The sequence below is a fragment of the Neofelis nebulosa genome, chromosome 3, assembly GCF_028018385.1.
Source record: "Neofelis nebulosa isolate mNeoNeb1 chromosome 3, mNeoNeb1.pri, whole genome shotgun sequence".
Lineage (NCBI taxonomy): Eukaryota > Metazoa > Chordata > Mammalia > Carnivora > Felidae > Neofelis > Neofelis nebulosa.
Genome location: NC_080784.1, coordinates 6,878,165 through 6,895,582, shown reverse-complemented (window position 1 = coordinate 6,895,582; position 17,418 = coordinate 6,878,165). Strand labels below are relative to the sequence as shown.

The window sequence follows — 17,418 nt, the reverse complement described above, 5'->3', positions numbered from 1 at the left end:
CAAGGAAGTCCACACCATGACAATAATAAAAATGCCAAAGATTAAAGATAAAGAGATCATTTTAAAACCAGCAAGAGAGAAGAAGCTAGAAACATACAAGGGAAACCCCATAAAGCTATCAACTAATTTTTCAGCAGAAAATTTGCAGCCCAGAAGGAATGGCATGATACATTTGAAGCACTCAAAGGAAAAAACTACCATGAAGAATACTCTACCCAGCAAGGTTAACATTCAGAATTAAAGAAGAGATACAGAGATTCCCAGACAATTAAAAGTTAAAGGAGCTTACCACCACCAAACTGGCCTTACAGGAAGTGTTAAAAGGATTTCTTTAAATGGAAAAGGAAAGGCCACAATTAGAAGAAAATCAGGAAAGGAAGACATTTCATGAGTAAAAGCAAACACACAGTAAAGGCAATCACTTATAAAGCTAGTATGAAGGTTAAAGGTTAAAAGACCTAAGTAGTAAAATCAATGATCTAGAAAATTAGTTTAGGAGACTCACAAATAAAAAGATATAAAATATGATAACATATACATGAAACATGGAGAAGAGTAACAAAAATAAAGTTCTTTTAGAAAGTGGTCAAACCTAAGTGATCATTAACTTAATACAGACTGCTATATACTTAGAATGTTATATATGAATTTCATGGTAACCATAAAACCAAAACCTATAATAGAAAAACAAAAAATTAAGACAGTAAAGCATAACACTAAAGAAAGTCATCAATCACAAGGAAAGAGAGAAAGAGAAGAAGGGAATAGAGAAAATCTACAAAAACAACTAGAAAACAATGAACAAAATGGCAATTAGTATGTAAGTATCAATAATTAAGTGTAAATGGTCTAAATGCTCCAATCAAAAAACATAGAGTGACAGAATGGATTAAAAAAATAAGACCCACCTACAGTCTCCCTACAAGAGATTCACTTCAGACCTAAAGACATATACAGACAGAAACTGAAAGGATGGAAAAAGACATCCCATGCAAATGGAAATGGAACAAAAAAAAAGCCAGGGTACCAATACTTATATCAGACAAAATAGACTTTAAAACAAAGACTGTAACAAGAGACAAAGAAGGCCATTACATAATGATAAAGGGAACAACCCAACAAGAAAATATCAAGTGTAAATATATACACACCCATTATAGGAGCACATAAATACATAAAACAAGTATTAACAGACTTAAAGAGAGAAATAGACAGTAATATAATAATAAGGACTTTAACACCCCACTTACATCAATGGATAGATCATCTAGGCAGAAAATCAATAAGAAAACACATTAGACCAGATGATCTTAAAAGGTATATACAGAGCATTCTATCCAGAAACAATAGAATACACATTCTTTCTAAGTCCACATGGCCCATTCTCCAAGAAAGATCACATGTTAGGTCACAAAAAAGTCTCAATAAATTTAAGACGACCAAAATCATACCATGCATCTTTTCTGACTACAATAGTATAAAACTAAAAATCAATTACAAGAAAAAAAAAACTGGGAAAAAAACACACATATGCTATTAAACAACCAATGGGTCAAACAAAAAATTGAAGAGGAAATAAAAAAATAAATGGAGACAAATGAAAATGAAAACACAATGGTCTAAAACCTTTGGAATGAAGCAAAAGGAGTTCTAAGAGAGAAATATATAGTGATACAGGCCCATCTTAAGAAATAAGAAAAATGTCAAATAAAGAATCAAAACTTACACCTAAAGGAACTAGAAAATAATCAAACATAGCTAAAAGTTAGTGTGAGGAAGGAAATAATAAAGATCTGAGCAGAAATAAATAAAATAGAAAACTAAAAAATAGAAACGATTAATAAAAACAAAAGCTGGTTCTTTGAAAAACTTAACAAAATTGATAAAACTTTAGCAAGACTCACCAAGTAAAAAAGAGAGAGGACCCAAATAAAAAAAGTCACCAATGCAAGAGAAGTAACGACCACACCATAGAAACAGAAAGGATTATAGGAGACTACTACGAGAAATAATACCAATAAACTGGACAATATAGAAGAAATGGGTAAATTTCTAGGAACATATAACCTTCCAAAACTGAATCTAGAAGAAGAAAATCTAAACAGATCAATTACTAGTAATGAAATTAAACTAATAATCAAAAAACTCCCAATAAACTAAAGTCGAGCACTGGATAGATTCACAGGTAAATTCTACCAAAGCTTTAAAGAACAGTTAATACCTATTCTCCTCAAACTACTCTAAAAAATAAAAGAGGAATGAAAGCTTCCAAATACATTCTATGAAACCTGAATTACTCTCATACCAAATGCAAAGATACTACAGAAAAAGGAAACTATGGGGCAGTATCCCTGATGAACACAGATGCAAAAATTCTCAACAAAATATTAGCAAATCAAATTCAATAATACATTAAAAGGATTATTCCCCATGATCGAGTGGGATTTATTCTGGGGATGTAAGGATGGTTTTGTATTTGCAAACCAATCAACATGATGATAAACCACATTAAAAACAACAAAAAGAATAAAAACCATACGATCATCTCAATAGATGTAGTAAAAGCATTTGACAAAATGAACATCCATTCATGATAAAAACTCTCAACAAAATGGGTTTAGAGGAAACATACCTCAACATAATAAAGGCCATAAAGGACAAATCCACAGCTAACATCATACTCAATGGTGAAAAACTGAGAGCTTTTTATCTAAGGTTAGAAACAAGACAAAGAAGTCCTCTCTCATTACTTTCATTCAACATAGTACTGGAAGTCCGTGACACAGCAATCAGACAAGAAAAAGAAGTAAAAGTCATCCTAAGTAGTAAGGAAAAAGTACAATTGTTGCTATTTATAGATGACATTATACAATACACAGGCAACCCTAAAGACTCCACCAAAAAATTTTAGATGTAATAAACGAATTCAGTAAAGTTGCAGGATACAAAACTAATACACAAAACTCAGTTTCATTTCTATATACTAATTAAGAAGTATCAGAAAGAGAAATGAAGAAAACAATCCCATTTATAACTGCACCAAAAAGAATAAAATACCTAGGAATAAACTTAGCCAAGGAGGTGAAAGATCTATACTCCAAAATCTATAAAACACTGATGAAAGAAATTGAAGACAGGGCACCTGGGTGGCTCAGTCGGTTGGGCATCTGACTTCTGCTCAGGTTATGATCTCACAGCTCATGAGTTAAGCTCCACATTGGGCTCTGTGCTGACAGCTCAGAGATTCTGTTTTTCTGTCTCTCTCTGCCCCTCCCCTGCTTGTGCTCTCTTTTCTCTCAAAAATAAACATTAAAAAATTAAAAAAAAAAAGAAATTGAAAACATAAGTAAATGGAAAAATATACCATGCTCATGGATAGAATATTGTTAAAATGTCCACAGTACCCAAAGCAATATAGATACAATGAAATTTCTATCAAAATACCAATAGCATTTTTCACAGAAGTAGAACAAATAATCCTAAATTTTGTATAGAATCAAAAAAGACCCCAAATAAACAAAGCAATCTTGAGAAAGAACAAAGTTGGAGCTATCACAATCCCAAATATCAAGGTATACTACTAAACTATAATAATAAAAACAGAATGGTACTAGTACAAAAATAGACACATAAATCCAAAGGAAAGGATAAGGGACCTAGATATACACCCACACTTATAAGGTCAATTAATCTACAACAAAAGAGGAAAGAATACACAGTGAGGTAAAAGCAGTATTTTCAATAAACGGTGCTGGGAAAACTGGATAGTTACTTGCAAAAAAATGAAATTGGACCACCTTCTAACACACATACACCAAAATAAACTCAAAATGGATTAAAGACCTAAACGTGAGACCTGAAATGATAAAACTCCTAGAAGAAAACATAGGCAGTAATTTCTCTGATACTGGCCATGGCAACATTTTTTTAGATATGTCTCCTAAGGCAAGGGAAACAAAAGCAAAAATAATCTAATGAGACTGCACCCAAATAAAAGCTTTTATGTAGCAAAGGCATTGATCAACAAAGTGAAAAGGCAACCTACTGAATGGGAGAAGATATTTCCAAATGATATATCTGATAAGGGATTAATATCCAAACATATAAATAACTTACACGACTCAACATCAAAAAACAATAATGATAATCCAATTTAAAAACAGAAGAGGACCCGAATAGACATTTCTCCAAAGACATACAGATGACCATATAAGAACACTCTCATCATCAGGGAAATGCAAATCAAAACCACAAGGAGATATCACCTCACACCTGTCAGATGGCTAGAATCAAAAAGAGAAGAAACAACAAGTGTTGGCAAACATGTGAGAAAAAAAGGAATCCTCTTGCACAGTGGATGCAAAGTAGTGCAACCACTATGGAAAACAGTATGGAGGTTCCTCGAAAAATTAAAAAATAGAAATATCATATGATCTAGTATTTACCACCCCCCCCCAAAGAAAAAACCCAGAAACACTAACTTGAAAAGATTTATGCATCCCTAGGTTTATTGCAGCATGATTTACAATAGCCAAATTATGGAAGCAATCCAAACGTCATTGATAGATGAATGTATAAAGAAGATATGGTCTGTGTGTATACACACACACACACACACACACACACACACACACACAAATGGTATATTACTCAGGCATAAAAAAGAATGACATCTTGCCATTTGCAACAACATGGTTCAATCTAAAGAGTATGATGTTAAATGAAATAAGTCAGACAAAGACAAATACCATATGATTTCAATTATATGTGGAATCTAAAAATCAAAATTAACTAAACAAACAAAAGCAGAAACGGACCCATAAATACAGAGAACAAACAGGTGGCTGCTAAAGGGGAGAAGGTGGGAGACAGGCAAAATGGGTGAAGGAGAGTGGGAGATACAGGCTTCCCATTATGAAAGGAGTAGGTCACAGGGTCGAAAGGTGTAGTTCAGGGAATAGAAGCAACGGTAGCTAGTAGTCTTGTGTGGTGACCGGCAGTAGCTAGGCGAGCACAGCATAAGGTGTAGATGTGTCAAATCACCATGCGGTACACCTGGAACTAATGCTTCAGGGAAATAAACATTGTGTGTCAACTTTTCTTCAATAAAAAAAGACCAAAATACAATTTTTTTTTCAAAATATAAATTTTTTAAAAATTATATAAAAAATAAAGATTTTCTTTTTTAACATTTATTTTTGAGACAGAGAGAGACAGAGCATGAATAAGGGAGGGTCAGAGAGAGAGGGAGACACAGAATCCGAAGCAGGCTCCAGGCTCTGAGCTGTCAGCACAGAGCCCGACACGGGGCTCGAACTCACAGACTGTGAGATCATGACCTGAGTTGAAATCAGATGCTTAACCGACTGAGCCACCCAGGCGCCCCCAAAATAAAGATTTTCAAAACAAAAGTTGGAACAAGCATGAACGAGTAGCGTAAGTAAACGTACTAAACTATTTTTGTTCCTGAGCCTGTCAGTTGAAGAAATGCATATATCATTCTGTATTTTGTTTCCCCTTGTGACCACTTACTTGTTTTATTAACACCCATGACAGTGACGCTACCTGACATTCACCACTTGTGTGGCACTTATCCCTCACACACAATAACGCTGGGAGGGAAGTCACACAGGTGTGGTTTAAAGCGAGAGGCTTTGTGAGAACCAAAGGGACAAGGCTCCCACCCAGCATGCATGTCTCAACCCCACGTTCTCCAACAGCCCCCGTTCGCGAGGTAAGGTGATCAGCAGGTAGGAGCCAGGCAAGGTCAGATGTCTGAAATATTAACTTCCATAGTGGGCAAATAAGGAAGTGAAACCTGGGATCAGACAGGGGGTGAAGTATTATTATGGTAATAGGTAACCAACATTTACTGGGCACTTTTACGGGGTTTTTTTGTTTGTTTGTTTTTTTTAAATGCAGGCCTAATACCGAGTAAGAGATGAGTAGGGGGGCGCCTGGGTGGCTCAGTCGGGTGAGCGTCTGACTTCGACTCAGGTCATGATCTCGCAGTTTGCGAGTTCAAGCCCTGGGTCGGGCTCTGTGCTGACAGCTCAGAGCCTGGAGTCTGCTTCGGATTCTGTGTCTCCGTCTCTCTCTGCCCCTCCCCTGCTCATGCTCTGTCTCTCCCTGTCTCAAAAATAAATAAAACACATTAAAAAAAAAAAAAAAAAAAGAGATAAGTAGGTACCAAGTAAAGATGGGTTATCTTTCTCTAACAAGATATCCATGGAAGAGTAAAATGTCGGTAACCAGTATCATAAAGTGTGGTGGTCTAACATACGGGCGTACAGAGATTGCCATGGAACACTTCCGAAGGAACAGGGCATAAATACTAGTGCATGCGTCAATAAATATCAGTTGAATAAACGTCAAAAGGTGCTTTTCCCCAAAAGGAAAAGGTTAATGGCCCTGCCACAATTAGGAAGGAGATAAGGACGCAGGGAAACAAACATAAATGCAGCCACAGAGCCACCAGCTCCCTACGAAGGCACAGTCACAGGAGGCAACACGTTGGGGCAGGTACAAAAAGTTGTAACAGGTGCAGGGACAGTGGCTACAGCCAGAGCTCAGGGAGCCAGATGTGTGGTGTCACATCCACTACTCACATGCACGCGAGACGACCTCGACAACTTCTCTCCCTACAAGTCTATTGTTCTCTCTACCAGTCGTGTGGTTCCTTTCTGTTTGGGGAGTCCATTTCTTTTCTTTTTTTTTTTCTGAGACAAACCAGAAAGCATCAGTAAAGAAAACAAAGTTTCTACCACTTATACCAGACTTTCATGGAACCTGTGTAGTTTGAAACTTCTTTAACCATTACCAATATAAGGAAAACATCACTGTTTCTATTCCTTGGGTCGAATTCGTCCCTCGTGTTTGGCCTCAATATTGGGATGCCTCTATGCACCCTATGGGCTATCGCTGCTTCTTTTCAATTCGTTACTTGTTTATCAGGACAGTTTTCCTATCGTGTGGAAACCAGGTTTCACTATACATGAGGCATAAGATAATGACTGACTAGTTTTAAATTTAAGCCAAAAGAGCAGATGCTGAAGAATCGAGACATTTTAAACCCTCCTTACATCATTCATCCCAGCAAACAGCGTGATGAGAAAGCTGTACACAGAGCAGAAGCTGGGTTCTACAGCTGAAGCACAAAAGAACGAGAACCTTTCACTCCGATGGCTTCCAATCAAACCCTGATTAGCTCACAAATGAATTATGTTTTGGATTCTTCCCCTCCTGCCTCGTGAATGTTGATTCACAGCATAAAACATCAATTGTTGGCACACCCCACACCCTCAGCCTGAGAGAAGCTGTTGGCATTTTCACAAGCAAGAAATGCATTGGCAAAGTGGTGGCAAAGCTTCTTCGACAACATTAGCTCTCTTTCCTGAATGTAACCAACGCTCTCATTTTTACTGCCAGAGTTTTCCAACATCCATCTGTATAATTAATGGTTTAAATAAAGCACAAGCTGGACAGACTAGTTTACGTGACATTAACCCAGAGTAGAACATTATGAGGTAGTAGCATTGGAAAGTTTAAAATAATATTTTCACACACCAACCTTTTGGCCTCTCCCTCTTTTCTTTGATTTCTCATGAGGTCTGGCGAGATCCTGACAGCCCTCCAATGAGCCATCTAACACATCAGGCCTTGCTGGTCCGTTTTTAACACCTGGAACCCAAGAGGATTTGAAGATTAGTTAGAACTTCACACGGACTGAATACTAATGCAACTTAACCAAAATAAAAATTTAAAAATTAATTTATGCACACTGGTAACACCAAAGTACTATTCTCTTAAATAAACACTGCATACGTCTTGCTCTTTGAAGGTCTATTTAGAATTCTCAGTTTATTCCACTACAATCTCCCAAGTGGAATTCACTTAACTCAAAGGTCAGGAATAATTTTGCCTGTCAGGTGACAATGTACCAGTTCTACGGTATCCCATCCATCCAGCAGGTGATGCAAGAACATGTATGCCCACACCTTACGTACGCACTATTCAAACTCCCAACTTGTAAACTTTTACAAACCCAAAGAAAGTAGTTCTCTATTAGAGGAAATAAGTATTCTTAGCTCTGGGGTCAGATTTACTCTAGAAAAGTCTATAGTACAGTACAAAGCTTTAGGTTTCCATCTGCAAGTGACAGATGATTCTATACCCCACAAATGTCCACCTTAGACCAGCATCTTGCCATGAAGACACATAAACCAAAAAGATATTTATCAAGTGAAACTGATTTCATTAGATGCTAAACAGTGTAGAAATCCTACACAATGCACAATGAAGTGTGAAATGACTACTTGGAATTGCTACAACTTTATAAGGTGCTCCTCTCCTCTCTTTCCTCCCAAAATAGTTCACCTACTATGTGACTTAGTTGATATTTGGAAGGAAGACTAAAGAATACTAGCTACCACTTCTATGGTCTCAACAGGATAACACGTATAAAAGGCGAAAAGCAGCTTAGGGAACACTTATGTCCCAGCCACAGCCAAATGATGGTAAGCCATCCCACACAACCCACCATCACCATCATCCAACTCATCAGTCATTGATGCTCTTATCAACAATGCCTAATCATCAGGGGTTGCCCACTGGAGAGGCACACTGATCCTTCTCTTAGGAAGCTTACAACCCAACAGACCAATGTCGATACTGAAAGCGAATATAAGGCAAAAATAATCTACATGCCATAAGAAGCAAAAAATCATATAACGTGAGAATGACTGCTTTGCAAATATTTCAAATAAAATAAAAGGCTCTAATAAAACAGATGCGGTTGACTTTGGAGGGTCTGATTTGAAAGTTTTAATCGTCTTTCAAAAATGGGATTCTAGCTGAGTGAAAACACATGCACAACAATGGTTAAATACTGTCTTGAATTCAAACTAATTACTGTTATTTGCAACTTGAACCCTAAAAATGTTTTAAGGTCAGGTTCTGATCCACTTTGTACTAAACCCTAATACTAAATCCCTTTTGGAGACTGAAACCAATCACATGCGGACCCGACTAATCTCCTTGAAGATCTTCGGTATTTGAGGTATATTCCACTTCTTTCCCGGCAGGCTACAGACAGACGTTACTTGAGATGAATTAGTGGGCCATGTATTGTGCAGTTTACAGTCTGCTCTAAGATCCAGCCATGCTAAGTTTCTTTCACTCATTTTGAAGGTAAGGGTATCTATCTATTTATGCATTACTTTCCGAGACACTCAACCACCACTTTTTGAGAACTTCTAATGCCTAGGGCAGGACATGGATACAATGTTTTTTAAGATCTAAGATTATGAGTAATTAGAATAGAATATTATTTGTATCCACCATTCAAATCGAAAGTTTACTCAGAGCAAGAGTATATGAAAATAAGAAAAGCAGAGGACTACAGATATAATTTGGAAGTCAATGCACCCCTGTTGTTGCACCACGAGTAAGTATGCTGCTTGCTAGAGTATCTATGTCAAAAAGATTGTTACAGCCACATGCCTCAGTGCTAGCCAAGAAACAGACTGTGAAGCATTTTGTAAACAAAGATCTAAAAAAATGGATCACGGACTTTTAAAACTTAAGGCTGATACTGCTAATGACACATTTTCATTTTCATACATCACATAACAACAAAACGATACGAGTTCAGATCTTCCTCCCCTTAAGATGGGGTTACGTCCTGATAAATGCATTGCAAGTTGAAAAAAACTGGAAGTCGAAATGCACTTAACACGCAGTCTACAGAACATCATAGCTTAGGCTACGCTTAGCCTAACCAGGCTCAGAACCCTCAGCAAGAGGCTACATACAGCTGGACAATAGTATCTAACACACAGCAAGTGATGTGTTGACTCTTTCATGTAATTTAATGAATACTGTACTGGAAATGACAGAGAGAATGGCGGTAGGAGGGGGTGGCCGTCAGCATGATGGCCATTGACCATCATGATTATGTGGCTGCCTGGGGGCTATGGCTCACTGTGCAGCGCCCAACGTCACAACAGAGTGTGCAAAGAGTTTCCTACTGCATATCCTCGCGGTACACTGCAACAGCCCCAGGAACAATGCAAATTCAAAACTCTAAGTACGGTTTCTACTGAATGTGTGTTGCTTTCACACAGTAGCAAAGTCAGAAGATTATTAAGTCAAATCATCCTGAGTTGGGAACAGGCCTATCTGAGTTCTTGTGTGATTATGTAAAAGAACATTTTCACAAGCTCAGCTATGGCAAGTTGCTACTATGTTGTCTTTAAGGATGTTTCTGAAAAACCGCAAGCAGCTGAAAGTGCAAAGTAATTGTAAAAGCTGGTAGAAGAGAGAGGCGGGTTGTTATTCCTTTCCACAGCCCAGCAGCATGTTTCCTTCCCAGCTTCCTGCTCTCCTGCCCGCCCACCCACCGCGACCCCCTCCCCCATGGCTCCCGCCATTTGCTCCAAAGCTAGTTTCTCAAGGAGGTCATCAGCTCTCCTCTCTCTCCCAAGGGTGGTCTGAGCACGCCCCACAGTCATCCACTACTCAACGATCCCAACTCCATGCCTCTTGCCAGGAGGCTTGATACACCCAACTGCCTAACAGACCTCTATCTTCAACGTCTCCGAGAAACTTCAATTAACACAAGCCTGGGCCCGGTGTGACAAACGTTTTATCAGCCATCTACGTATCAAGGTTGTAAATCCTAGACTCCTGTCTCTCTCCTCACTGTCATCTCAGCTTCATGACACAAGTGATTCACTTAGTTTTCAAAAAGTGATCAAATACAGAGAGAAGAGACCAGAACTTTTACTGTTAAGTTACACTGCCCGGATTTCAACAATTAGAAATTTGTTTGGGTCAGGGCGCCTGGGTGGCTCGGTGGGTTAAGCGTCCGACTCTTGGTTTTGGCTCAGATCACGATCTCACGGTTGGTGAGTTCAAGTCCTACATCGGGTTCTGTGCTGACAGCACGGAGCCTGCTTGGGATTCTCTTGTCTGACTCTTTCCCGCGCATGTTCTTTCTCTCTCTCTCAAAAAAATAAAATAGAATAAACATTAAAAAAAGGGAATTTGTTTGGGTTAACAGTATCATTAAAATACAAACACACCAAAGAAGGTTGGAAAGTGAACTCATTCACTTCTCCGTGTGAATGAGTTAAGTCACTACCTCTGCTGCACCTATCGGGGTTAAGAGGTGGTTTTGATACTAAGTGAAAATAAATCACTTTGGAGGCAGAACCAGGCTAAGGCAGCATAAGGACAAATGTATATAACCTAAGTGCTAGGAAAAGGAAAGAGACGAGAAAATGGATGTTGAGACAACCATTAAACTCCTTAGAAGAAACCTGGTCCATGTGGTTGTTGTGTGCAGGGTGGAGGCATAATAAGAGATATACCCTTACTTCCAACACCTAACCTCCTGCGAACTTTACTTTCCTACTTCCAAGACGCAAGACTAATTAATATTAGTACCAGTAGTACATCTAAGCACTCAGTATTGATACAAAACACTCTGCAAAATCAACTACATCGAAGATGAAAAGGCTTCTGAAGCCTTTTCTGGTTCTGATTCAAGAATCCATATATTGGACAGGTACAACCATACCCCTAAATCTGAACAATATCCCCCCAGGGAATTTCTTCTGAGTCTCTAAAATCTTAATATTATGAGTCACTTAAGAACAACCTGGAATGCAAAGTCTTAAGACTGTGGAAAGAGCCTTCAAAGACACCTAGGAAAAATCCTTTCCATATAGACTTCTGGGGTTTGGGATACATGCAAAATATTCATGTGTTCAACACAAAAAAAACCTCACAGTTTCTAACAAAAGAACATATATATTTTTTTCGTCCAATAAAACATCAAGTTCACGGGGCGCCTGGGTGGCGCAGTCGGTTAAGCGTCCGACTTCAGCCAGGTCACGATCTCGCGGTCCGTGAGTTCGAGCCCCGCGTCAGGCTCTGGGCTGATGGCTTGGAGCCTGGGGCCTGTTTCCGATTCTGTGTCTCCCTCTCTCTCTGCCCCTCCCCCGTTCATGCTCTGTCTCTCTCTGTCCCAAAAATAAAAATAAAAAACGTTGAAAAAAAAAATTAAAAAAAAAACAAAAAAAAAAAACATCAAGTTCACTTTACAAATACAAAAACAAATCTAATCATGATCATCAAAAGATGTGAAATCTTTTCCTTTATAATCACTATGAAGATCATTAAAATTTATTAAAATTTTTTTTTAATGTATGTTTATTTTTGAGAGAGACAGAGACAGAATGCAAGTGGGGGAGGGGCAGAGAGAGAGGGAGACACAGAATCCGAAGCAGGCTCCAGGCTCTGAGCTGTCAGCACAGAGCCTGATGCGGGGGTCGAACTCACAACCTGCGAGATCATGACCTGAGCCAAAGTTGGACGCTCAACCGACTGAGCCGCCCAGGCACCCCCATTAAAATTTATTTTAATATGTAAAGTAATGTTAATACCATATAGCCTTTCCCACAGGGAGTAATTTCTCCATCTTTTTAATTCCCCGATACTTGCATACAGATTATCTTGACTGTATCTTCCCTACTTGTCTTAGTTCCTTAAGGGATAGAACTTTACAGCAACCTTACTTCCCCTTGTATTTATCCCAGTATCTGGGACACAGTAGGTGAAGAGCAGTCATAATAAGGAATAAATGAATTGATGAAAAGAATCAAACAATCAACAGGTTGTAATCCCTTCCTTATGGCCAGCCTTTCTGTTAAGGCTGACTAACCCACATTGAGTGGTTGGGTTGCTTACCTCCAGTGAGTGTACTGGCAGGTCTGGGAGAGAGGGTTGAGAGAAACAGTCTTCTCAAAACACGTGTATTACTTGAATTGTCAAAAGATGCAGTCATTACTCTTCAATTTAAAGTATTTAAGGGGCACCTGGGTGGCTCAGTTGGTTAAGTGCCCAATTCTTGGTTTCACTCAGGTCATGATCTCACAGTTCATGGGGTTCAAGCCCTGCGATGGGCTCTGCACTGGCAGTGTGGAGCCTGCTCAGGATATTCTCTCTCTCTCTCTCTCTCTCTCTCTCTCTCTGTCCCTCCCTCACTCTCTCCCTCCCTCTCTCAAAATAAATAAAATTTAAAAAAAATATTCAAGAAACACGTGTTTATGTATACCTATGTATTTGATACAATAGTAATTCACAATTTCTCTTGAATGAATACTCAGAATATGTGAAATATTGAATAATATCTAAATGCCTATGATTTGATGGGCTGAGTTCTTACTAGGTATATGTGAAATATTTTTAATTCAATTAAAAAAAATAGTATATCTCCTACTGATTCAATGAAATGTAAAATACATCAGTAAGATTATCAAACTTTCTCATTTGGTTGCAAAACATACCTGAAATAAAAAAACACTTCTCTACCTTAGGATTATGAATTATGAAGAAATACACAAAAATGTACCTTTTACAAATCACATAGCATTTCTGCCTCTAAAGCCCATATTGAACCATATTAATCATTGTCTAAGCAGACACTACTATTCATTATGCTACTTTTTCCTTCAAAGTCAGGATGAAGCCTTGTAATTCCTTCCCAACCAAGAGGCAATGGCCCCGAACCAACTGAAGTCACCACAGACACCATTTGTTATTTCCATCTCTGGGATTAATGCACTAAGACAGAACAGCGCTGTATTATGAAGGCTGTAGTGCGATTTAAAATATCTACTTCAGCAGGGACTGTACGATATGACGTATGTGTGCTAATTTACCTCCATCCAAACACCCACTCCAGTGGTCAGTTAACAGGTTAACAAATACCACACTCAAGAGACAACTCCTAGAAATCCTTCTGCCCAATTATTATTAGACCTTTTGCTAACTGGCAAAATAGATCAAAGAAATGAGTTATACTTGGTGGGGTCATCAGTTTGTCAATCAGCATAACCCTTTCTCTGGTTGAATCCATAGATTCAAGAAAACTGGACTGGCTAATATATTACAGGGGGTCCCCCCACCCATGCATGAATAGGGCGTAATAATCAAGCAAAAGCCACAGCTTGTGTTCCTGGGGGTGATAATATTCAAGACTTGGTCCCCTAAATGGCCGTATGACAAACCGCAGGGTCAAAGTAGATCTGGTGGCCTGACGCTGACGAGGTTACAGAAACGTCACCCTAGAATCTTGTAGGCGGCTTGTATGTATTTCAGGCAAGGTATGGAAGGTTCATCTGATGGACAAGACCGGTGAGTTTAGCATACAGTTTGCTTTGTGGACAGTTCTCCACCTACGTGCCAATAAACGTTCAATAAACGTCTGTGTGTCTGAGACGAGGAGTGCCAACTTTCACCAGCCTCCGACACTTGTATTACTTACGAAAAAGAATCCAATAGTTGTACGTGACCAAACTGCTGGGATATGGCACGTGTCTGTAGTGACAGGTAAGATTTTTTTCAAGGACAGCAAAGAAGAAGGTTATCCATTGAACCAGTGGACAAGAGTGAAGGTGTGGCTACGAAAAGAATTTCCTTCCGCTTTTGCCAACGGCCATTTGGCCTCACTGGAACCCCGAGCCACCTTTGCCATTGAGAAACAAGTAGGAGCTGACCGTGAGCTACTTCAAGATGACCAGGCAGCTACTTGACAATTGAAACCAATTTCGGGAGGTGGTTGGAAGGTCCGTGGTTAGCGGCGGCACGGCCGCTGGAAAGCCGTCTCAACAGGTGAGTCACGTCAGGCAGCTCTCTACACTTTCCGTCCGAAGTGAAAACGTTACGTGACATCTCCATCCCATGCAAATTCGACGTGGACAGAACTCCTGCACCCGAGCTGCACCTATTTCTGGGTTTTTTAGACCCTGATGCAAGAACAAAGGGAATTTATTTTGACGTCCACTCGACTGCACAACTGACAAGCTTCCACCTATGTTCGTTGGAAGTGACTAATTTGCTGTGTAAGACACACTAAAAGGCACGTATCAAGTGAAAAGTCTCACAGATTTCCATAAATGCCTTATATACGATGAATGTGCTTGATGGAAACCATCTGCTTATGGGCTGATATCAGTATCTGGCCGTACCTATCTGTCTGAAAAGGCGTGTTTGAAAGGAAAACATAAAATTTTATTGTACATCTGCCTCAATAAATGTTTGCAATCCATTCTGAAGATACGAATGCTCCATCTGAACCCCAATCAAGAGAAAAGTAATTCCACTCCCAAAAAACAGAATTCTGTTCTTCTCATTAGGCCTGTATTACAAAAAAACTGCACTCAAAATATCTGAGTTTTGTCAATAAAAATTTTGTAAAAAAGTCTTTTCTTCTCTTTGTGTAAATAGCCACGTGTCTTGATTTTGCTTTCTGGTCCACAAAGCCTGAAATAGTTACGATCTGATTCCTTACAGAAAAAATCTGCGGACCCCTGAAATGGACTAAAGAATGAAGTAAATCTATTGCTCTATTGATACTGATATGGAAATATCTGACATTTTAAAAAAGCAAACCTTAAGGCAACAAGATGGTATAATCCTATTTTTGCAATAAAACCCCTTTGTAACATCTACCCTCACACCCTCACTGGGCGCGCGCGCACACACACACACACACAGAGTCTCGAAGGAATTACAGTGAACCAGTGACAGCAACTGCCTCTGGCAGATGCTCCACAACCAGTTGGTTCACGAAGCATCCAGGGTGACGTGCAACTGAGAAAGCCCATCTGGTGACTCCCCTGTTTAAAACCCCCAGGGGCTTCTCAATCACACTTCAAAACAAAACCAAACCACTCCAAGTCAGGTACTGGAGCCCTGGGGATCTGGCTCCTGGCCGTCTTTCTAGCTCATTTCCTCCCAGGCTTCCTTCAGCCCAAGGAGCTGCAGCTGCACTGGCCTCGGTGCAGTTCCTGCAAAAGCACTTTCTACCCCAGGGCATTTGTACTTGCTGCTTCCTCAGGCTGAAACATGATTCAAGCAGTCATAGGACTACCGGCTCTGCGATGTCTGGTCTGAGGTCTCAGGTCACCTTATCTAACTGCCCGCACTGCTGTGGTGCTGTGTATCATCAGGCTCACTGATTGACGTCATGCTTGCCTTCATCCACTGCGTCTTCCTCACTAGAACATGACCTCTATGCAGGGCACACACTGTTTGCTTCTCTGACATCTTCCAGCAAACTAGACAAGTGCCTGGGACACAACAGGTGCACAGCTGAGAGCTGTCATGGGAACTCACAGGAGGAGGTACCCGAGGAGAAGGAGAGCAACGTTTACTCGAAGCAACTCCTGTTACTGCGAGCATATACTTGTTTACAAAATTGTTCATAAAATTAGAGAATAAAAGTCTAAAATGAAAAAATTACTGGTTAATATGATTTCAGAGATTATTTAAAAAAAAATTAAAAGTTTCTCCCTCTGTTCCTGTTCTCCTCACGTTTATTACTGACTCTTTCTGTAACTTGTGCTTGTAACCTTTAGTGCACACCTTCTACCTTCCATACCGACAAGGGCAATGAGTACAAGTGAACTGAAAGCAGAAATTGAAAAAAGACTTTTATTTCAACATAGAAGACTTGGAGGTACCGCTTCACGTACAGAGTATTTTTCCTGCTCCACAAGTGAGCACACAAGCAAGGTCTAGAGTAAGCTGCAGGCTCTGTGCTTCCACCCCCGTGGCAGGTTCCCAGACAGAGGTGGGACACCGGCTGAGCTGGTAACAGGCAATTTAAACCCATCAGTGGGTCTTGATTTTATCACAACAAAACAAAGGGATTTGGTTTAGGCTAGACAATACAGAAGTCTCTCCAGCCCTTCAATGCAATGATTTTCTGTCTTTGTGGAATGACATCAAACAAAGTGACCCTACAAGACATCCTTACATTAGAGGGCATACAACGTTTGTTTCTCGGAGTGAAGTTCGGTCACACCAGGGCCCTGGCTGCACGCCACTGTGTGACAGCCCACATCAGATGAGGCCAACATCTGCAGTCCCCTGGAGTGCCCAGTGCTGGCCCCTCTGGGTTTTCCACGTGCTCCAGGCCCCAGGGGACTGTGGACGCGGGGGAAAGTGCTACAACATCCCGCCTGCAGGGACAACCGCGCTCTTTCTGAACGACGTCGGGGCTGCGGGGTGCGCCTCATGTCTGCAACCAGCCTTTCGTCCCCCGAATTTATATTTTCACATCATTAAATATTATTCAAAGGCTTTAAAAATAAACAAGATAAAAACCAAAGAAAATGAGAATGTAAGCTTTAAGAACAGGATACTCTTAACTACCAAAATAATTCTATATATCTACTGTTTTATATTAACCTTAGAGTCAACATGATTTTAAAATAAATATTTTGAAAACACGTACTGAGGCTAACACAACGTAAGATATGGTTTGTCAAATGTTGTATGTTTTCGGAAAGCTAAGATATTAAAAATATACAAAACTAATCCTCTGTGAGGCTATTCTGGGGACTT

General features: G+C 39.6%; 1 protein-coding gene across 3 annotated transcripts in view; it reads right to left on the bottom strand.

The window, feature by feature from the left end:
• MCPH1 (microcephalin 1) overlaps nucleotides 1-17,418 on the bottom strand; it is a 273,841-nt gene that overhangs the window by 199,810 nt on the left and 56,613 nt on the right. For all 3 annotated transcript variants that reach the window (XR_009258870.1, XM_058719857.1, XM_058719856.1), the window contains exon 9: nucleotides 7,571-7,680. Coding sequence is in view for 2 of the 3 variants with exons in the window: in XM_058719857.1 (XP_058575840.1) it covers nucleotides 7,571-7,680 (110 nt within the window). In the remaining variant the exon portion in view is untranslated. The remainder of the gene's footprint in view (nucleotides 1-7,570; nucleotides 7,681-17,418) is intronic.